The sequence below is a fragment of the Rana temporaria genome, chromosome 2 (assembly GCF_905171775.1).
Source record: "Rana temporaria chromosome 2, aRanTem1.1, whole genome shotgun sequence".
Lineage (NCBI taxonomy): Eukaryota > Metazoa > Chordata > Amphibia > Anura > Ranidae > Rana > Rana temporaria.
The window spans coordinates 436,464,820-436,488,130 of NC_053490.1; the positions used below are offsets into that span (position 1 = coordinate 436,464,820).

Below are 23,311 nucleotides of genomic sequence, written 5' to 3' on the forward strand. Positions count from 1 at the left end.
ATAGAGCGTACAGTAAAAGAGTGCTAAGGAGACAGTGGAGACAGGTAAGAAGACAGTGAAAAAGGTAAAGAGGAAGGAAGGAGGGAAGGAGATGAGAGGAGAGAAAGTGAGAAGAGATAGAGCTTAGAGTAAAAGAGTGCTAAGGAGACGGTGGAGATAGGTAAGAAGACAGAGTGAAAAGGGTAAAGAGGAAGGAAGGAAGGAAGGAAGGAAGGAGATGAGAGGAGATAAAGTGAGAAGAGATAGAGCTTAGAGTAAAATAGTGCTAAGGAGACAGTGGAGATAGGTAAGAAGACAGAGTGAAAAAGGAAAAGAGGAAGGAAGGAAGGAAGGAAGGAAGGAAGGAAGGAAGGAAGGAAGGAAGGAAGGAGATGAGAGGTGAGAAAGAGAGAAGATATAGAGCTTAGAGTAAAAGAGTGCTAAGGAGACAAGGGAGATAGGTAAGAAGACAGAGTGAAAAAGGTAAAGAGGAAGAAAGGAACAAAGGAAGGAAGGAAGGAGATGAGAGGAGAGAAAGTGAGAAGAGATAGAGCTTAGAGTAAAAGAGTGCTAAGGAGACAAGGGAGATAGGTAAGAAGACAGAGTGAAAAAGGAAAAGAGGAAGAAAGGAAGGAAGGAGATGAGAGAAAGAGAGAAGAGATGGAGCTTAGAGTGAAAGAGTGCTAAGGAGACAAGGGAGATAGGTAAGAAGACAGAGTGAAAAGGGTAAAGAGGAAGGAAGGAAAGAAAGAAGGAAGGAAGGAAGGAAGGAGATGAGAGGAGAGAAAGAGAGAAGAGATAGAGCTTAGAGTAAAAGAGTGCTAAGGAGACGGTGGAGATAGGTAAGAAGACAGAGTGAAAAAGGAAAAGAGGAAGGAAGGAAGGAAGGAAGGAGAGGAGAGGAGAGAAAGAGAGAAGAGATAGAGCTTAGAGTAAAAGAGTGCTAAGGAGACAAGGGAGATAGGTAAGAAGACAGAGTGGAAAGGTAAAGAGGGAGGAAAGAGTGAGCAGAGGGGAGGAGAGAGAGGGAGGGAGGGAGGAGAGCACTGAGAAAGGCTGGAGCAAACACATACATACACAGACAAGCCGGATCGCAGAAAGGGAGCAATTGGCTGGACGGGGACTCTCATCATTCAGCGCTGACTGTCTTTGGCAGTCTCTCAGCTCCTGGCTCAGCTTCTGGTGACAAAGGGGCTCAATGACTCTCCTTAGACTCCTCTCCCCCAACACTAAGGGGGTGGAGAGGTGTGAGCCGTTCTCAGCCAAAAAAGGGGGCGTCTTCCCCCCCTAAATACCCAGAGACAGAAGACTGCGAAGAGAGTTGCTGCTTCCATAGCTGGGGGGGAGACCCAGCCCCTCTCTAGACTTATAGGACATACTCCACTTTTGCAGACCTCCTGCTTTTTCCAGGACTTGTGCCCCCCTAATTCTCCTCGGATTGCCTCTTTCTGCTGGACATTAAAGTACGGACAGGGGGAGAAGGGCTCCGATTCGTGCCTCTCGGATTAAACAGGAACGCCCGCAAGAGCCGGACAGTCCCCGAGACGCGTACAGGTGGCATCATGCAGCGCACAGGTAGGGTGCTAACGGGGAACCCGTTCATGTGACAGGTCATCACACACTGACAGCTACTTCTTACATCCCGACAATAAGACATCCATCATTTAATGTGGATGGATTCTGAGCAGACACATCCACATCTTCTGATGTTAGTTCACTGATATCCGACATATTATTGTTTTGCTCACACATCCCAAAAAATGCAGAGCTCTTCCATGGTCCTTACAACTCTTATTAACGATCGCTGCTTATTTCCAGCAGCCTATTATTGTATTATAGATGCCTGAAGTTCTAAGCGAGCGGAAAGCTTGAAGGCAAGAGTCTAGGCAGGGGTGGTTAACCTCTTCTTGGTCCTGAATCCAGAGCGGCATAGTCCTGAAATCCCAGCCTTGTCGTCTCTAAACTGCCGGGTATTATTCTTATTAGCGGGTGCTATCTATGGTGCTGACTATTGTGCTGCCCATAGGACTCTCCATAGTGCTGTCCATTGTGCTGCCCACAGAACTCTCCATGGCGCTAGCCATAGTGCTGACTATAGTGCTGTCCATAGAACTTCCCATAGTACTGACCATGGCACTGTCCATAGAACTCTCCATGGTGCTGTCCATGGTGGTGATTATAGTGCCATCCATAGAACTCCCCATGACGCTGCCCATAGGACTCTCCATGGTGCTGTCCATTGTGCTGCCCACAGAACTCTCCATGGCGCTATCCATAGTGCTGACTATAGTGCTGTCCATAGAACTTCCCATGGTGCTACCCATAGTACTGACCATGGCACTGTCCATAGTGCTGATCATGGTGCTGTCCATGGTGGTGATTATAGTGCCATCCATAGAACTCCCCATGATGCTGCCCATAGGACTCCCCATGGTGCTGCCCATAGAACTCTCCATGGTGCTGTCCATAGTGCTGATGACTATAGTGCTGTCCATAGTGCTGCTGACTATATGCTGTCCATAGAACTCCCCATGGCGCTGCCCATAGTACTGATCATGGTGCTGTCCATGGTGATGATTATAGTGCCATCCATAGAACTCCCCATGATGCTGCCCATAGGACTCCCCATGGTGCTGCCCATAGAACTATCCATGGTGCTGTCCATAGTGCTGCTGACTATAGTGCTGTCCATAGCGCTGCCTATAGTGCTGTCCATGGTGCTGACTGATTATAGTGCCATCCATAGAACTCCTCATGATGCTGCTGCCCATAATACTCACCATGGTGCTGTCAATTATACTCTCAACTTTGCTGTCCATGGTGCTGCCCTTGGAGCTGTCTATGGTACTGATGGATCCCTTACTGATGTACATAAATCTTAACTGTAATTAAACAATGGCCACATTGCTGTGCTTGTATCTTAAATGCTTATAGTGTTGTCAAGACTATCCTTTAATATAATGGAGTGCATTAGGTGACAAAGGCAACACAATGGGAGTAAATTACTTAGAGAATGTCACCTGCCTGTGTTGAATTCATGGCTGTGCCCAGATGGTGAGGCTGTGTGCCTGCCCACTTCACCTGTCTGCCCTTCTGTTTCCATTCTTGCACTAGGTGCCACATTCCCCGAGCCTGCCCACGTCATCTGCTGCTATATATGTTCCTGATTGCCTAGTGTGTGCCCAGCTGAGCCGAGTCCCCTTTCACCTGTCATCTACTATGCATTTGCATGGCTGTGTGTATCACTCTAATGTTACCTGTAATGATCTGGGGCATCAAACTGAACAGTAATTGGGCTCCAGGTTAGCTGTGCTCTTGTGTGTGTGTGTGTGTTAAGTTACTTGTTGTGAGCATTTGTCACTGTGAGAGAGACAAACTTAAGATGTCATCTCTTATTACTGGCCCAAGTGTTTCAACTGAAGAGCGAACATTTTGCCAGCACCTTGCACTCAGCAGAGCAGAAAGCCTGTGTTAAATGTATTAGCTCGTTTTACAGGAACACAAAGAGACACACTCGGTCTAGCAATGCAGAAAGCAATGAAAGTGTTCAAAGTGCAATAAAACAAAAAAAACAACAAATCACATATATTGGAGTCAGGACTGTTAGATGATATCTTACACTGGCCATACAGTTAGGAGATTTGTTGCTTTCAACCAGAAAGGTTTCTTTTTTTCAAGCAACCAAGTAATAATCTTTGGAAAATGTCTTTTCGAATGGCATTGATTTAGTTCTGTTTGGTGTGTATCTCATTTTTATTTTTAGTAGCTGGGAATGATAAGATGGCTGTGGCCAAAAGCTGAATAAAAGGGACCAAATCGCCACAAAGTTGGTCAGCTTTATTGTTGCACATCCTGATTTATTTTGTCCTATAGTATATCCCCCAAAATGTGTTGGGTTCACAGCTAATGTAATATTTTATTTATCTATTTTTTTATTTCTATTGCACCATTGTGTTATGTAAAGTACTGTAAAACGGTGCTCATAGTACAGAACATAATTGGAAACAGAAGGCAGAAGCACACTGCTATTGAAGCTTACAATCGACTCAATCTTATGACTCGTAGGTATAACAAGGAATGCAGTTGGCAGATGGAATTCAGTGGTATGTTAGTAGACTTATCAATAATTCAGTTATAATTTAGGTTTATAGTGCTTGGATGCACAGCTCTCTCATCATCATGGTCTGAAAAGTCTGCCTGGTACCCATCCATAACTCCAGGACTGGTACCAGCAGATGGGGGGAGGTTCATGGTGCTGGAGTTGGGATGGCGTTTGGTCACAAATGGGCATTAGGTAGAGCCTGTGAACAAATGCATTATCCTTGCAAAGAAAAGTCAAATAGAAGAAAACAGATGGTGATGTAATTCCCTAAGGGAGCAGGGACATTACACATTAGCATGGATCACATCAGCAGGTTATTAAAGGTGCGAGAGTCTTGCTGCTTCTCTGAAGGAAAGGGCTGGAAAGTGGGGATGAAGCAAGTGTCTGAAGCGATTTCTCCAAACTATCTCCTGAGGACAACTCAGTCAGTCCTGGTTTGTGCGAAAAGCACACTATTAATCCCATACGTGTATAAGGGCTAGCAACACTTAACAGTGACAATCTATGCAGACGGCTAGGCTGAGGTGGTGTTAACAAGCTTCCATTTCCATGTTTATGTGTGACTTCCATTAAAACACGCCTGAGACTCTCACGTCGAGTTTATCTGTTGGTACTCACACACATTACAATATGTTTGCTTACAAGCCAGATTTTCAGATTGTTATATGTTTAGTAAGGTCGTATTTAAGAGAATGTAGAAATGCAGCGAACTGGAGCAGATAAAGAGTTCATATTGCATTGATCTTGCTACAGCAAATTCAAAGCGATAGGTTGCCATGAGTTACTGTGCTGTACACATACATCATCATTGTTCTGAGCGCCGTTTAATTAAATCAGCCTGATGTCATTGCACGCAATATGATACATATCTTTAGTGATATACTAACTAAAAAATGTAGGAAAGTTTAAAAGTTTGCAGGATCACACACCTAAAGGTTCTGATAATTCAAATCTCAAAAATCCATTCATTTTTAAAGTAGAAAAATTAACTACCTATGCTTTCCCATCCATCATTTTTTTTTATTTTATACATTTTTATTATATTCCTGCAGTCCTGTTGTATATGGAGGTCTCATGAATATTTCCTCCTTACCATCATTCTTGTAAGCTGTACATGAAGATTATAAACTAGACCCATAGGCAATTAGACCCTCAGACGATCATGTTGTTAATTGATATATACTTTAAATGGTGAGTGTTTATTAGGTGAGTTCCCAACAGAATCTTACATGTGCTGCTGGCTTATTTACACATAATAAGTACAGTTGAGTAGAATGCTCAGAAATGAGAACAACTGAGAGCAGGGGCGGACTGACCATTGGGGCTCTCGGGCACTGCCCGAGGGCCCCATGCCACTAGGAGGCCCCATCAGGGTTGCCAGGCTCAATAAAACCAGGGACAGTATGTAAAAATCTGTGTTTTTTTTTACATCTGTCCCTGATATGTCTGAAACCGACATGCTTTTGATGTGAAAATCCAGAGATTTTACCTGCCCTGCCTCTGCACTGCCTCTTGGCATGGTGGCCATCTGTAAGCCCGGGGGCCCCATAGTCTTCTATTGCCAGGGTGCCCCATGAGTTGTCAGTCCGCCCCTGACTGAGAGTCAGCTTAAACATTCCAAATGAAAACCATAGTTGACTACCTGTCATACTAATCCTCTAATGTCACTGCTTTCTGAGTATGGATTCAGAACAAGATTGCAAAAAGTAAAATCTGAGCTGATCTGACCTGCCTTCTGTTCCAGGACAGCGATCTGAAAGGTGCTGAAGGCAGAGAATAGCATGACAGTGAGGGACATTAGGGACAGCAAAAGTTGGTCCATGTATATAACTCACTGGATTTATGGTTATTTGTTGCAATGCATGACTGCACTGGATTCCTTTGTGCCATGCAACAGTTTGGTCTTCTAAAGGTTTCAGAAGTTTATGTCTTAAAAAAAACTTTAAAAAATTGTAGTATAAATGTTGTATGATCTACATGAGGAAAGACATTTTACACTGTAAGGTATTCTTTTAATACTTATCCAGGCAACAACTTTTCAGTGTCTGCATATGGATTTTCACCCCCTAGGATTTCTAATTTACACTGTATAGCTGTGTCTTCTATGCCCAGCAGGTTTATACAGGTCATTCCCATCTGCCTAGGTGCTTTGGTGTCAAGGTGACAGGTTGCTGGGAAAAATAATTGGTCCTTTGCCAAGGGAGTTACTTCAGCATACATTCCAAGTTGTTTTTATCCTTTCTGAATACAGCATTAGAAATATGTGTGTACTTTAAAACAATTATTTTGTAACATTCATACACGTCCTTTTTGGAAAATCATCCTTGTTTTAAAATTCCTAAGCTTACTGAAGGTGCAGCACACTCAGCCTATGCCATATTGACTTAATTCTTTACAAGAAGACTTCAAACCTACTGTACTAATCAACAGAAATCTCCAGTCTCAGAGTGATGCTTTCTCACCGCTTGTCCTTGAAGAGTGTTCAAGGGCACCAAGCAGACAGAAAAGTGAACCCTTGGAGGCTTCCATTAATGGGAGCATTGATTCTTTAAAGCCCTTTAGTCTTACCAAATAGCTTAATATTTGCTGCAATATTTTTTATGCAACACATTAACTAATGCTTGTAATGCTACAAGCCCGATTTCATAGTCAACAACACTGCTGTAGGAAATCTACTGCATATATAACTATGCTACGTGTACTACTACTCTGCTAATACGTTGCCCATATTACCAATTTACTATTCTATGTAATATGTCAATATTATACTATACAGAAGGTGTGCCCAACCAGTGGCCCGGGGGCCACATGTGGCCCGCGGAGCCCTCTGATGTGGCCCACGACCTCCTGCTCTGGGATGGAATAAAATAGAATAGAATACTGTTATTAAAGGTAAGTTTTTTATTACTAAAATCACAGTGTATATATGGGCATATCTGTTCTGCAGTGGTTACTGGGCTGCTTTCAAACTGATCCACAGGTACAGAGAAGTGAACCTGTGGGTTACTGAGCCATAGACTTCTATTACCTACGAGTTTTGTGTGCTGAGAGTAGAGTGGGCTCTATAGAGCCGAGTGGGCTGCCATCCACCCACTCCACTCATTGTGACCTGCAACCGGTTACCAAGTCACTTAAGTGGCCCTTGCTCTTCAAAAGGTTGGGCACCCCTGCTATACAGTATATACTATTATACTAAATATGTATCTACACTACTCTTGTTGGTATACCAATTCTATACTGTGCCGCTGTAAGTAAAGTTTTTACAAGTAGAAATATGAGTGCTTCCACTATAGACTAATTTCTAAAGGTGCATGTTTGGGGGCTGACATCCTAATCTTTGCTCTACTATTTAAGTAAGTCTTTGACCCAGAACAAGCATGCAGCCAGTGAATCATTCTTGATCCAGTTCAATGACTAAATGGTGAAACAAGGGGGGCTAGAACAGATCCATTATACACAAACACGAGCATCAACACACACATTCACACACACAACAAATTTTTTTAATCTTATTACGTGGAAAGTGGGACCCCATTACATAGAGAATATTTAGGCAAATGACACATCATGGTAATATTGCCAATCACGCACATCATTAAGATTTAAAGTGTGGAAATAGTTGTTCAAACCCACTGTGCTTATTGCACACCTACTTTTCCTTTACATTAGTGTATATAAATAACCAATGAAAAGGGGATTAGGTTCAAAAGGGAGACAATCCATCCAAATGAGGTGCAATTGAATGTTAAATGCATACATACAGTCTCATGCATAGCCATAATATTAGAAAAAATGCAAGTAGCATATAGGCCTTTCATCATATTTAACTAAGGAACATGAAATGATAACATATTATTATATTGATCATACTGGCATATAAACCAGTGATCATCATGATGTATTGTTAATATATAGTCAGTACAAGAAAAAAATGTACATATTTATTCCCTTACCTCATAACTTCATGTAAACTCACACACCGGCAACACACAGAAAGACACAAAACATGGCACCATGCACACACCATGTGAACAAGCACAATATGGTACCCTTTTTCATTTTTTTTAAATATTGTCATTGTTATTTTTGCATGTTGCACAGTATATACTGTGATGGCATTGATATGTAAAATAAATACGAATTTGCTGGGAAGAAAACAAACAGTATCATTTACTAACTTAAATCTCAATTTAAACCTTCCTGTTTATTACTGTAACACAATCAGGCTAGATATACAGTAATAAACATGTTCACTTTTTGTGTATTTTTACACACTAAGGCCAGTCATACACGGTTGAAATTGTTAATGGGCAGGCTGAATGTACCAAGTTAATCAAACAATCAACTTGGGTACAACCAGCCTGCTGGAGTCTCTTTTGATTATCGCTAACCTGTGGTTGCAGGAAAGAAATTTACACTGCGTATGGCCAGTGCTGAAGAAAGGGATAAAGTACCCTGTTCAAGGATCATGTTGGAGAGTTGTACCACTGTTATCACATACAAGCAGCAGCCCTGCTCTCCAGAATTCCAATTACACCCCCCACACACACACACACACACACACATACACTTCTCCAATCAACATTCTACCTCCCTGAGCAGTGCTGTTGATTAGAGTAGTGTGCAGGGGGAGTTGTGGCAATACTGGAGACCCAGGCTGCTGCTTGTGTGTGAGAGTAGTGGTCCAAATCTGTAGCATGCATAGCATTAATCTTGGTGTGCTTTTTGTATTTCTTCCAGATTTGTGTGTGCAGTAATCCAGTGTGAAACTTTTGCTGTGTGCAGGAACTTCCTGTAATAAAGACCGGTCATTGCTGCTCTCTCTCCTTGTGCTGATTGATTGGTTTTGGCTCCATCCCCTATAGATTTTTGCAGGCAGCCTGTAGTGGGTAGGTCTGTTGGCCCCTCCCACAGCCTTGCTCTCTGCATAATGATGATTTCACCGCTACAAGGTAAAAACTGGGTTTGCAAGGCCATGTGATGAACACATCCATTGTGGCTATTGAGGAATATATTTAAATTGACTTTTTGTACCTTTTTGTACCATTGCAGCAGCACATAGTATGTAAAAATGCACAGAAACAATAACCTAATTTATACCGTGTATGTAGCTTGATTGTGTTACAGTAAGAAATAGGTAGGCCTCAATTGGGCTTTAATGCAAAAACAACTAATAAGCAATAATGGTCAATGGCCATTCAGATGTCAAAGTTTCATTGTAAAGCCCCATACACATGATCGGACCTTTGTTCCGACCAAAATCACATCGGAATTCCGACGGAATTCCATCGGCGTAAAAGAGAACATTTATCTAAACTCTGACGGAATTCCTCGGAATTTCCGATGGAAATAATCCAACGGGGCATACACACGGTCGGAATTTCCGATGGAAAAAGTCAGTCGGACTTTTTCCATCTCAAATTCAGATTGTGTGTACGGGGCATAAGACTATACTAGTTGAAGTAGATCTGTGATTGTTATTGTTCTTTGTAACAATGTGACTAGAGACATAGTAGAAAATACAGAACCTATAGAACCCAGAAGCAAAGGAGGGCTGACAACTGCATGGTTGCATGGAGAAAACATTACTATCTGAGATTTTTGCATTTTGGGACCTATCACGTATTGTTTTGTATTTGATATTTTCAGCCATGTACTAAAACAGTCTAATATTCTGATTAATGTATTGTAACAAATATGTAATGTCTGTGTATTCCTTAGAATAATATTTAGATTGCCAGCTCGCCATCCTTTGAAATTGTGTCTTTCTAGAAGATCCGTTACTGCCATGTAAATTATAGCAATTATTGTATCATTCAGTAAAGTACCCATTCTTCTTTTAGCCATTTCCATGTTCAAATAAATCAGTAATTGGCAAAGTATGTTGTATACATTTTCCTAAGTGTATAATGTCTGTTACTTGCATGTATATTTTTTTCAAGTCCCATGTGCATTTAGTAATTAAATGTGGTGTTTCTTGTTGCTAGGAACAAGGCAAGATAAACAGGTTAGCACTTTACTATAGATTTCAGTTTGCAAATCTATGCAGATTGACAGCAGTGGAACATTAAATGTTAATTTGCATGACATTAGTGACTGCAGGCAAAGCGCCCTGTCTCCCTGTGTTTCCCGAGTCATATGCATATATTTTCTTGAAATTAAAGACAGGCCCTAGTACGGTAGTGTTACATTATCCCGGTAGCTAATTCCCTGCCTGGATCACTTGTCTTCGGCACATTCAGGTCTTATCACCTTTTCTGTTGCAGCTTTCCCAAGACGCACTGCAAACTGAGATGTATAACACAACTATCAGCATGTTCACCTCTTGCTAACATATGTTAATAAAATAATAACCTCTTTATGTATAATGGGGAGGTGGCTAGAAAAGTAGACGGGGGCTTAAGAGTGCTGATTGGCAAAAACCAACTTCAAGCCTCTGGGCAAATTGTGAGTCTTAAAGTTGTATCTTGTTAAGCATCGAGTGCCAGTCGAGCTTTGTTAAGTGGCAGTGTAATTAATTATTTAAAATCTTGTAGCTGTCTTTCATTAGAATTTATCTGTACATCAACCACAAAATCAGTCAAACACACTCATTTATAAGTTAATGCAAGCTCTGAATTATTTAGTGAGAGTTAGATCAGGGCTGGGCTGCACTCTCTCGCCACACTGTCTCTCCTTTGGGTTTAATGGTTCCCAGTAAATGGTGTGGGCGGAAGGGAGGGCTGATGAGGGTGGAGAGGATTCTGGGTGAGGAGCTGTTAGGTGTTCCTTTATTGTCAGAGCAGAAGTCTACTTATTACACTATTGTATTGGGAAGATGAGAATCTTAAGGGGTCAGTGCATATAAATTGTAATCTGTGTTGTGTTAGGAGATTTTACCATCATTCTTAGATAAATATGTATGTGTGTGTCTTTTCTAGGTGCCCTTGTTTCCTCATAGAAAAATACTATTGTCAGCTTCTATTCAGTTTGGCTTTAGTAGTTGTTGTGAAAGACTGAGTAGGGACATTGTCTCCTTTAGTCCCCTTCCACACTTATACGACTTGCCCCATGATTTTGTACTGCAAAATCGCATGACAAGTCATTCTCTATCATTTTCAATGACTTCCATTCATATTGGCATGACTTTAGATCATGCCGACTTCAAAGTAGTCCCTGCCCTACTTTGGTCCAACTTTCATGCAAGTTGATGTCTATAGACCTCAATGTTAAACCCTCAAGTAGCATGCAACTCATACCTGAATAATATAGACATGATTTCAGTACGATTTCAGTACAACTTTGTAAGCACAAGCAGCTTTTTGACCCTTGCCCCACCCAATCCTTTCAACATAGTAGCCCCAAGCACATTTTTCTAGCACACATTCACTTCCTGGTAATTTCCTCAGGAACAATGTGCTCCAAACAGCCCAAAAAAAGAGATGTCCTTGTCTCTGTCCTCCGCTTCTCCTCCTCTTCTTCCTCATGCACTGCTACTGCTGAAGCAGCAATGACAACTGCTGTGGCAATATATTGAGTAGAAAACATTTTCTGTCACAACACACCACACCGAAACAGCCAGGAAGCAAACAGGAACTGGAAACAACTATGGCAGGAAAAGGAATAACCTCATACCATGTATGTTTTCATTGTAGTACTGATCTAAAATCGCGGCAAAATCACGCAAAATCGCTGTAATATCTCAGCAAAATCACGGCCGTGAAATCGCTGCAAATTTGCATGACTTTGGAGTCATACAAGTGTGAAAGGGGCCTTAGGGTTATGGATTGAGTGCCTCCATGTTTTTTTGCAAAGTTCTGGAGAATTCTACCAGAACTATATATACAATTAAAATTAAGAAATGTTTTAGGAGATTAAAAGTACAGAAGTGGGTACATAGGGAAGTAATATTTTCCAACCTGGTCAACTTTCTGTCCAGTAATATAATAATATAAAACCATAATTTAATAAATTGGTGGCACGGTTGGTCCAAATGTGTGGCTAACACAGCAATATGTTGCCTCATAGACATACAAAAATGTATTGTATTCTTTACAGGATCAAATACAAAGGTAATTTCTCATCACTATGCCTACCTGGCTCCTAAGACTTAAGGTACCAGTAGATAGGAAATTTGTTAATTTTGTCATTTGTAACTGAATTGGTCAATAATCTGATGTACATAGGGGGTCACCACGCTCCCAAGCTATCCATTCTGGGGAGGGGTAATGGTCAGTTAGACAAGTCAGAAAACCTGTCCTGAGCACTGTTGTTCCTACAACATGCTGGCACTGGCCTCCTTCTTGCAGCTTATTGCCCCTATTCAAGTAAACTTAATATCAATTATCCAGAGAGAGAGAAAGAAAGAAAGAGAGAGAGAGAGAGAGAGAGAGCGAGCGAGACAGACTTGTATACCAGCGTAGAGGATTCCCAAATAAATTTACAAAATGTTGGGAAAATGGCTAGAAACCCCAGTCTTTTTACCTACATCATTCATTTTACACAGACTCCTAGCTTGATGTTACAAAGAGTGCTTTGCATGTCCTGGATATATGTCTCAGGTAGCAATGCTCGAAAAATTACAAATGACAGACCACAGGTGGGATTAAAAGAATGACATCCTAGTTAAATGTTGAAAGATAAATGTTGACTTAATTGTCGACCAGTTTGTTACCAAAGTTTGGGTACATTGTTGTTATTGAATCAGCACTCTAGTGGTAAAAAGATATATTTTTTGTATACTTTTGTAGGACATGCTCTTTTTTTGAACTGTAGACATTGGTTGACTATAGGCTATATGAATGGATATGTGAATGTTTTTACACCTAGCAATAATATTGTTAGCTGGGACAAGTTCTGATTGGGAGGAGGGAGCATGTAATGGATAATATTTAATTGTATCCAAAAACGTTTTTGTTTCTTTCTCTGCAAAAATACAAAATCCTTGATAAAAAAATGCATCTGATTAAAAAATAATAATAATAATGATATTACTAGCTGAGTCAATCTAATAGGTTTATAAAGGCATCTGCAATGCTCTGCAGACAGCTTACCCTGAAGCCCATAAAAATGTAAATGCATGAACAACCACCCTTACAATTCTGTAAACAGCTATACGCTAATGAGACACACTGTTGATCTTTTGCTGCATGCTAGTTCCAGGGCAGTCATGTTAAATGCAGTGAAGCTGGACATGTGCTCCAAGTTTCAGGCAGTAGTATGAGGTCAGGGGTGGAGGAATCTCCCACCAAGTGATTTCTAGCCAGGTAGCAAAGAACATAGATCATGTTTACCATTTAAACAAACATCTAAAATAGTGAGAAATACAGCACACATACAAAGAAATGGAAAAAGAGAAACATGCAAAAGACAAAAATATTATATTACATACGGTATCATCAATGCAAGTGTACACATTGAGTTTTGATGTCATTGTCTAACAAAGTTTAGTTGTGATGTTGAAATTTACCTGTGTTATGTATTAGAGTATTTTAATTGATCCTTTGGGACTTTGCATGGCCATAGAACCCATCTGCGACTGTTAGATTCCTGCAATACACATTATAATGTGCAATATAGAATATATCTACAAATGGATGAAATATAAGTAGTACAAGTGGATGCTTAGCAACCAGTCTGACTCCACTGAGCTTATTAAAAGAACAAAAAGCAATAAGCTGTGGCAACCTGTTTGACTTAAGTGGAACTTAACACTGCTCATCATTGGCTGTAATCAGGTTCACTCCACAGGTACGGCAGATAAAGGCAAGCCCAAACCTGAAGTCTGGTTTCAAATGCATTTCATCCACTGTGGATCCCCAGCATTAAGAAGACAACTAAAATAGTTCTTTACCCATTAAAAAGGGGGACTCAGTGTCAATGTGTGGCACACTCATAGGGCTATGTAGCTTTTCGTCAACAACATTTATGTTAATTTATTGACCCATTGAATATGGGCAAAATACACACTGGAACGCAGACTGGAATGTCAATCTGAACTCTGCATGCAGGAAGTGAGCTATAAACAGTGTAAAGTATAGTTATCCATGTACTGTATATTCACACGATTCACTGTAAACTGATTGCTAATCATTAGACTTCAACATTGCTAATTGTATTACCTTATTAATTAAGCTTATATTATATTCCAGTGCAGGCTTGGAAATGTGAAACAGAATCTAACAGACAACACTTATACGTTTCCTTTCCTCCATCTTTTCCAAAGCAGCTTTGTAACTATATATATTCAAAGTTTCTTTTGAAAGTTGACTTGTTCAAGTTGGCATAGAGATTATGGAGAGCATATTTTTTTTAGCAATATATTGTACCTACCACAAATTTTCAAAGATGGCATCAAAAACAAAGAGACTCAAAAGGAAGAAGGGAAGGGAAAGACAGATCAGTAAAGGAGTGATCATTAGTACAGCGACATCAAAAGAATGAAAAACATATTTTAAACATAACACAATGTGATTGTTAAAGTAATCACCTTCCACCAATATTCTGGGGGAATGTCTCTGCAGGAAAACTTACAAATTTGTTGTGGTTAGCCGCTGCAATTATATAATGACTTGTTCTGACTCCTTTGTAAACCGATTTTGTCTTTATGTCATAATCATAAAGCTGCAATGACAAAAACCACAAAACCTTAGCTCAGCCTCTCTCAACCTTTTTACCCTTGGAGGAACCCTTGAATACATTTTCAGGTCTCAGAGAACTCTTGAAAAGATTTTCTGATCTAAAGCTCATAGTGTGTTAATGCATTGGTGCTCAGCGGGAACACTATCAGTACATGGATGCTCAGTGGTAACAATAACAATACATTGGTGCTCAATTGCAAAACTCAACAATGCATTATACTCAACAGAAAAACCAAGGTCTCATTCACATTGGCACTGTCAAATCTGTGTTTGTGTGCATACAAATAAATGTAACAATTTTTCAAGGGTGTCAGCCACACTATGGGCTAAGATACACTATGCCGCCACAACTTATTTTTTTTTTCGAATCCTCAAAGAATTTGCGCCGTAAGTTACGGCGGCGTAGTGTATCTTTGGCGGCGTAACGGTGCGGGATTCAAATGGATGTAATGGGGCGTGTTTTATGTAAATACGTTGTGACCTGACGTAAACAACGTTTTTTTTAACTGCGCATGCGCCATCCGTGGGGGTATCCCAGTGCGCATGCTTGAAATTAACCCGGAACAAGCCAAAGCTCACGACGGTGACGTCATTCTACGCAAATCCCTATTCACGAACGACTTATGCCAACGACGTAAAAAATTCAAAATTGTACGCGGGAACGACGGCCATACTCAACATTGAGTACGCCACCATATAGCAGGTTTAACTATACGCCGGAAAAAGCCGAACGCAAACAACGTAAACAAAATGCGCCGGGCGGACGTACGTTCGTGGATCGCCGTAACTAGATAATTTGCATACTCGACGCAGAATTAGACAGAAACGCCACCTAGCGGCCGCCAAAAAATTGCAGCTTAGATCCGACGGCGTACTAAGACGTACGTCTGTCGGATCTAGCCGAGATGCCGTCGTATCTTGTTTTGAGGATACAAAACAAAGATACGATGCGCGAAATGTGAAATTACGCGGTGTATCAAGAGATACGCCGGCGTAATACCTTTGTGGATCTGCCCCTGTATTTAGGTGTGGAGTTTAGCTATGTTTAGAAGAATTTTTAATTCTGTGCTTTGGGAATCTAATTAGACATGGCTATACGCATGTTTTTTTAGTTTCGTCGAGATGGATTAGAACGCTTGTTAGTTTTTATTGCTGTCTGTGCCCCCCTTAGGGAGATTCACCGTCTCTATCCGTCCTGTTTACCATTATCATTGCAAGTGAAAGTAGAAGAAAATCCCAAATTTAAAGAATTATCTGCAATGGGACACAGATAGCGGAAAAAAAATCTGACAGGGGTTATAACCTTTACTTTGACTATAGTTCTACTTTAAGGCTTTCTAAGCACTTTGTGAAATTGTTTTATATGGAGTCATTTGCTTTTCTAATGCTAAAAAAACTTTTTAGAGGATATTTTTGTTAGTGCTGGGGATTTGTAGCAAGCATACAGTAGTTACCACCTGGTCTATCAGCTATCTGTACTTGTGAATGGTGAGCTGATCTTCTCATCACATGTATGCTCACAATGCTGATGTCAGGTGCCAGAACCTAAAAAAGTGCCAGCAGGCTGATATCAATTAACCCAGTGGTACTCAGTTACTACAACTAAATACATAATTTGGATTACATGAATCTTCCACAGCGGTAGTCTCTGGGGTTGAAACTGAAGCCACCATTGGCTTGACAGAAATTTGCAAAACCCCTTGGGACCTCTTAAAGAACCCTAGATGAAAAACTGCTTTAACTTGTGAAAATATTTTTTTTACCCCTGTTTCTTATTGAGGTAACATGCTTGAGTTCATAATTTTTGTGAACCTTTATATGATGGCAGTATATACGAGTACTGTATGTCGTACTGTAGCTACCTTTCTAGATGCTGTCTTGTAAGTCAATGTCAATGTCATAATGTTTTTGAAGCTGTTGTTCATCATTATGGCATGTTGTATTTTTATTGTTCTGTTGTGAGCTAGAAAGGAAATGACTACTTACCAAATTATAATTTTTAGTTATTAGGATTATAGTTCAGAAATCCACAGTGATTAAATCAAAGGATATTGTATATGGCAAACAGTCAATTTTTTTTAACCTGAACTGAAAAAAGTGACTGATGCATTTCATTTGTTTTTGGGGCAACACATCTGCTGTCCTTTAGATCTGAATTATCCGTGATTTAAAGATATTATCAGCATTGCATTGTAATGTTGCATTAGGGTAATATTTACTAAAAAACAACAAAAACAAAGAAATAAAGGCGCACCAGCCTATTGTGTTACCGTTGATATATTTATTAACCACTTCCCGACGGCCGTACGACTTTGTACGGCCGCAGGGTGGCTCTACATCTCTGGGAGGCCGTGTTTTTACGGCCTGCGCGCGCAGCCAGCGGCGCGGGCGCGCGCGCTTCCGGCGGAGGCGCGCGCGCGCTCGCCGCATCGCTGAGATGCCGATGCGAGTGCCTGGCGGCCGCGATGTCCGCCAGGGACTCGCGATCGGCGGCTACAGGGACAAGACGTGGAGCTCTGTGTGTAAACACAGAGCTCCACGTCCTGTCAGGGGAGAGAGGAGACCGATCTGTGTCCCTTGTACATAGGGACACAGCATCGGTCACCTTCCCCAGTCACCCCCCTTCCCCCACAGTTAGTAACACAATTCAGGGTACACATTAACCCCTTCCTCACCCCCTAGTGTTAACCCCTTCAATGCCAGTCACATTTATACAGTAATTAGTGCATATTTATAGCACTGATCGCAGTATAAATGTGAATGGCGCCAAAAATGTGTCAAAAGTGTCCGATGTCTCCGCCATAATGTCGCAGTCACGAAAAAAAATGCTGATCCCCGCCATTAGTAGTAAAAAAAAATAATAAAAAATAATAATTCTGTCCCCTATTTTGTAAGCGCAATAACTTTTGCGCAAACCAGACGCTTCTTGCGATTTTTTTTTTTTTTTTTTAAACAAAAATATGTAGAATAATACGTATCGCCTAGACTGAGAAAAAATTATTTTTTTAAAAAAAATTGGGCAATTTATTATAGTAACAAGTAAAAAATATTGTTTTTTTTTCAAAATTGTCGCTCTATTTTTGTTTATAGCGCAAAAAATAAAAACCGCAGAGGTGATCAAATACCACCAAAATAAAGCTCTATTTGTGGGGAAAAAAGGACGTCAATTTTGTTTGGGAGCCACGTCGCATGACCGCGCAATTGTCAGTTAAAGCAACGCAGTGCCGGAAGCTGAAATTTCACCTGGTCAGGAAGGGGTATATGTGCCCAGAAAGGAAGTGGTTAAAATAAAATGATGATAAAAAACTACTCACAAGAGAGCTGACATGGTAGGCTTATCAACAATGTAGTAGTAGATACCCCTCGAACCGAACTCCTGAGTAGGGGGATAGAGGTGTGTCACTGCCGGCTGACACGTTTCGAGGCATCAAGGACCTCTTCATCAGAGCACAGCAGTCAATATGTACTAAATGGCACTTTAGAATTGTAACAGAGAAAACCCCAGGTCATGCAATTTATACAATTTGGTTACTATTTTCTGTATTTTTACACCCTGGCTGGTCAAATCTGGATATTCTCTGACATATTCAATACAAGAATATTAGGCAACCTATGAATACAAATTGCTGCCCAGAAGAAAGCCAACATACTTTTCATCTCCAGCCTCTGGACCTCACATGTTTTCCATGTAAAATATCAAATCCTTATGATATAAAAAAAGGTTAACTCGGCCAATTTTGAAGTCAACATGCAGTTTTATTCAAATAATGACAAACAGCAGAGTAGGTATCGGGTAGCATGCCAACTTCAGGTTTGAAGGATGTAGACCAGGGGTCTCAAACTGGCAGCCCTCCAGCTTTTGTAGAACTACAAGTCCAATCATGCCTCTGCCTGTGGGAGTCATGCTTAACTGTCAGCCTTGTAATGACTCACGAGACTTGTAGTTTTGCCACAGCTGGAGGGCCACCAGTTTGAGACTCCTGAACTATCCTCCTGTTTCTCTATTACATGGGGGTTTGCAGAGTTGAGTAGCAGCTCTAGAACAGTAGGCTGAGCCGAAAAACACATGATTGTGTTTGCAAAAATAATTGCGTAACAAAGGGCCTGTAGGTTTGTAGGTTTGCACTGCCAGCTGGGTGAATAAGTCTGAGCTAAGGTCACTGTAAAAAAGCACTGAAAAAGCTAGCCAGATCATAATATGGTTTGGTTATGAGCAGAATATGAGGTAAAAATAATTACCGTAACTTACTTTGAGGAAGATAAAGTCCTTTTCAATGAACTGGCCAGAGACACCATTATATACTTTTAGTACTTCTTGTAATCATTATTGCAGTGTTTACCATTTTGTTAAAGTTTTGATGTTACTTTCATATTTTGATACTGGTATTAGTTTTATAGATTTGCAGGTGAACCACTAAAGAGAGTTCTGCTTTTGACTCAACATCTTTCCACCTTGTTTGAAGTGGAATGCCAGGCAAATGTCTAAATACACACTTGAAATACATGTTTGGCAATGGTCTTACATTTGCAACTGGGTTCAAGCATGTTTGTGATCCTGGCCAGTTATACAAGAAAGCCTGGCTACCCTATTCCCCAATCCAGTACATTAGACAGTGATTACAAGAAACTGATATCAGATTCAGGTATTTTTGCTAGTGTTAAGTAAAAACACATTTGTTGAGCTTTTTTTGAAAAGCCAATGCATAGATAGACTGAATTGAGTTTTTTCTACATCTGTCTGGAGTTTCACCACTGAGATAAGATATTGGCCTCACAGAGATTACATTGTTTTCAATGATTCATATACCCACTGTGCAAGAAAAACAGAACCACTATGTAGCACTGCAGGACACAGAATATGAGTGTGTATACACTAAAGCCTCGTACACACGGCCGAGGAACTCGACGTGCCAAACACATCGAGTTCCTCGGCCAGTTCAGCACTGAAGCCGCCGAGGAGCTCGGCGGGACGAGAGCTCCCATAGAACAACGAGGAAATAGAGAACATGTTCTCTATTTCCTCGTCGAGCTCCTCGTCGGCTTCCTCGGCTGAAAGTGTACACACGACCAGTTTCCTCGGCAGAATTCAGCCAGAAACTCGGTCGGAAGCTGAATTCTGCCGAGGAAACTGGTCGTGTGTACGGGGCTTAAGCCAATATGGCTGCCTCATGTACTTGTATAATTAAAAACTATTAATCGAGACAAATTTATTTTAGACATTAACAAGCCTTGATAACATTTTTTACATCATGCTGATCCGTTTTAGCATGTACATTATCAAAAAGACTATACATTTCTTTTAAAAATAAGGCTTTGATGAAATAAGAATAAATGGCATTGAATTTCATAGGCACAGGTTTGCCTATAGTACCTTTCGTGTAGTGAACAACTGCTTCATTTAATCTAAATTGCTGTTCATCTCATGATATATCTTGAATTAAACCACCTTTTTTCAATTATGAGAACAAGATGCCTGCTTGCATGAGTTCTGACTTGTTTTATAGTCTAGACATCGTCAAGAATAGTTTTTGATTTTATGGTAAAAAAGACCACTCAGTAGCTTAATGTTATGAATGGGTTTATTCAGACAATGTATTACCAGTTCAGGAGACAGACGAACATTGACAATGATCACATCATTGTACCAAATTGTGCTATTTTCTAGAATCAGTTGGATATCGGTAACCACAGTTCAAAGTGAGCTGTAGAAGAACAGCCACCATGGTCGCTGCTGCAATGATACAGATGGGACATGTAGTCTATTTCAGGCTTCTGATATATTGGTTATAAAATGCTGAATATATACACAACTATGATGTGAACTAAGACGGAGACTGCGAATGAACGCAAAATTGATTAAGTCTTCTGATAGTTCTCTGAGGCGAAAAAAAAAAAAAAAGAAAGAAAAAAAAAGAAAATGCTGAATATAAATAAAACTGTTTTCAAAGGTTAAACAGTTTTTAATGGTGAGTTCCATTTACAGATTGCACATATAATACACTATCAGTGTGGGTTGATTTATAAAAACGTACCCAATAGACAGAGGTTCTTTCTTAATTTTTTCCAGAAAGATTTTCCGGGGCCCTTCCTCTGCTAGTACGCTGTGAATAAAAACGAGTTTACAAGTAACTAAACATTTATTCATTAGCTGGCCAAACATTAGTAGATTTTAAAATGAAGGTTTGTATGAACATTCATACAAAAATTCCCTTCAGTACATTTGATGACTTGAAAACGAAAACTTTGCTTGCTTTTGAAATTTGGTTTCAGAGTAAAAAGACATTCCTCAACAAAAACCACATTCTTTCCTTTGACAAAAAATTCTGTCCTGCTTTTTTACATTTTCTTGTCACTGCCATCTAAAATTAAAGTCAGTTTGGCCCCACTAATGATTAGAATTTTTTTTTTTTTTTTTTTAAATTAAAATTTGCAAACAAAATTCTTCTAGTGGATGGTCTGCTTTTTGTTTGGTCAGTAAAAAAAAGCTAGATTTAAACATACACTTACCCATCTTCTACACATAGTAGGGGGCATTTTTTGGCTGAAATGATGTAACCTCAATCATTTAAAATGCACAAGTATGATTCACTGTTGTCACCACTTTAAAATCTGTACTGAGAAATGACACAATCAGCCACTGCTGGAGTACATGTAGCTAGATTGCATGTGACTGCAAAGAGTCTGCAGGAGATCAGAAGCTCAAAGAGGCAATAAAGGATAAAAAAAAAAGTAAAAAAAAGTATTTTATTTAAAAATTATTATTTTTTTTATGATACTTTAGAAAATGTATGTAGGATTTAAACTCAGTTGGGATTTGTACTACTTTAATGTTGGGGATGGAGTCTGAAATTGACAAACATTGGGCTAGGAGGTACAGCTGCCTGCATAATCACAGGCTGACTATGACAATGCACAAGATGCATTTATTGGTATGGTATACTGTACACTGATTCAGGGAAAGTGCAGGCATCGCAACACTAAACCTTAAAGCATCCTTCTACAGTATGTGGCAGCATAGTATGGCTATTCTTGTTTTGGGTTTGCAAAAACTTTAAGTTCCTTCAATGCAAATTCCATACTGCATTTTTTCCTGCAAATTTATACATATGCTGCGTGTGTATGTGTATATATGTATATATATATATATATATATATATATATATATATATATATATATATATATATATATATATATATATATATTATATATGCCACATAAAAAATAGCTGCAGACCACTGAGGATGCCCAGCCAAAAGTGCCTATATAGAGGGGCATGTAAACATCAGAACTGGACCATGCAATGGAAGAAGGAGGCCTAGTATGATAAATCATATTTTTTTTTACATCATGTGGATGGCTGGATGTGTTTGTGTGTCACATACCAAAGGAAAGCTTGAGAATCTGAGAGATGTGCTGGAAAAACAAGTCCATCGAGCCTGACTAAACATATACACCCCCTAATTTAAATATGACCCACCCCTTCCTGTTATGGCCACACCCCTTTCTGTTTAATACCACCCTGACATTTTCAAGTGGGGACACTAGTTCTGTGGGCCTGGGGGGCAATGGATTGCCTTATTTTGCATAGATTTCCTCTCACTTCCTGTTTGGCTATGGGGCATGAAGTGAAGGGAAATCTCTACAATGGGACAGGGATGGTAAAAAATAAACTGACAGGGGCTATAACCCTCCCTTACTCTATCCAAAATAAAATAAAAAGTGTTGCCTATAGTTCTACTTTAAGCACAAATTTCTGATAATTTTATGGAGAGGACTAAGAAGATATAACCATGCCAATGGTGCAGCAGAAAACATATAGCACAGTGAGGAAGGTTTGTGGTCCAGGATGATAGGACAGTCAAAATTAGAAGCAGCGCCCACCATCACAGTTGCGGAATGCCAGCCGCCTGCATAGCGGAAGCAGTGTGGCCGCTTTATGGGGCGCTAGACCAATTTGCCTCTCAGCCCAGTCTGCCCCATAAGACTGGCGCTACACTAATAGTGTAGTGCAAGCCGGCGAGGACTCTTTCCGTGCTGCCCCCCTGGAAAGTGCTGCCCTAGGCCTGGGCCTTGTTGGCCTAGGCCAGGATACAGCACTGATCGAGGCACCACCTTACAAATTACAGGTCCTAAAGAATCTGCTATTAACAGTTTTGTGCCAGAAGCCACAGCATACATACCTTCAGAGGTATAGTGGTGTCAATGCCTTGAAAAGTCAAGGCTGTTTTAGTGGCAAAAGGAGGACCTATTCAATATTAGGAGTGTGGTCATAAAGTTATAGCTGATCAGTGTATATACTCATTTCCAAAGCAGAGCAACAGTTTCATCATACCTCCAATCTGCCCAGATTCTGCTGGAGCGTCCTGGGATTTCAACAAAATCCTAGTGTCTCACTACTCTGGGCTGTGTCCCACAGCCAAGGGCCTGGAACTATTTGTGGCAGCACTTGGCTCCACACCTAAGCATTCCACCTTCACACTCACATTCCTCTACTATATCGTTGGTTCCCCATTTACCGTGAAAACAGTTTCTGGACTAGGACATGGCATTTCCAACTGTTTCTCATCCCTTCACATTCTCTCATTCATTTGCTCCCTGCAATAAAGCATC

General features: G+C 40.4%; 1 protein-coding gene across 1 annotated transcript in view; it reads left to right on the plus strand.

Annotated features, from left to right (window-relative positions):
* The first annotated feature begins 1,014 nt into the window (after window positions 1-1,014).
* Window positions 1,015-23,311, plus strand: part of RTN4RL1 (reticulon 4 receptor like 1) — a 261,425-nt gene continuing 239,128 nt past the window's right edge. The window contains exon 1 of the mRNA XM_040338370.1: window positions 1,015-1,554. Coding sequence (XP_040194304.1) covers window positions 1,542-1,554 — 13 coding nt within the window. The 5' untranslated portion in view covers window positions 1,015-1,541. The remainder of the gene's footprint in view (window positions 1,555-23,311) is intronic.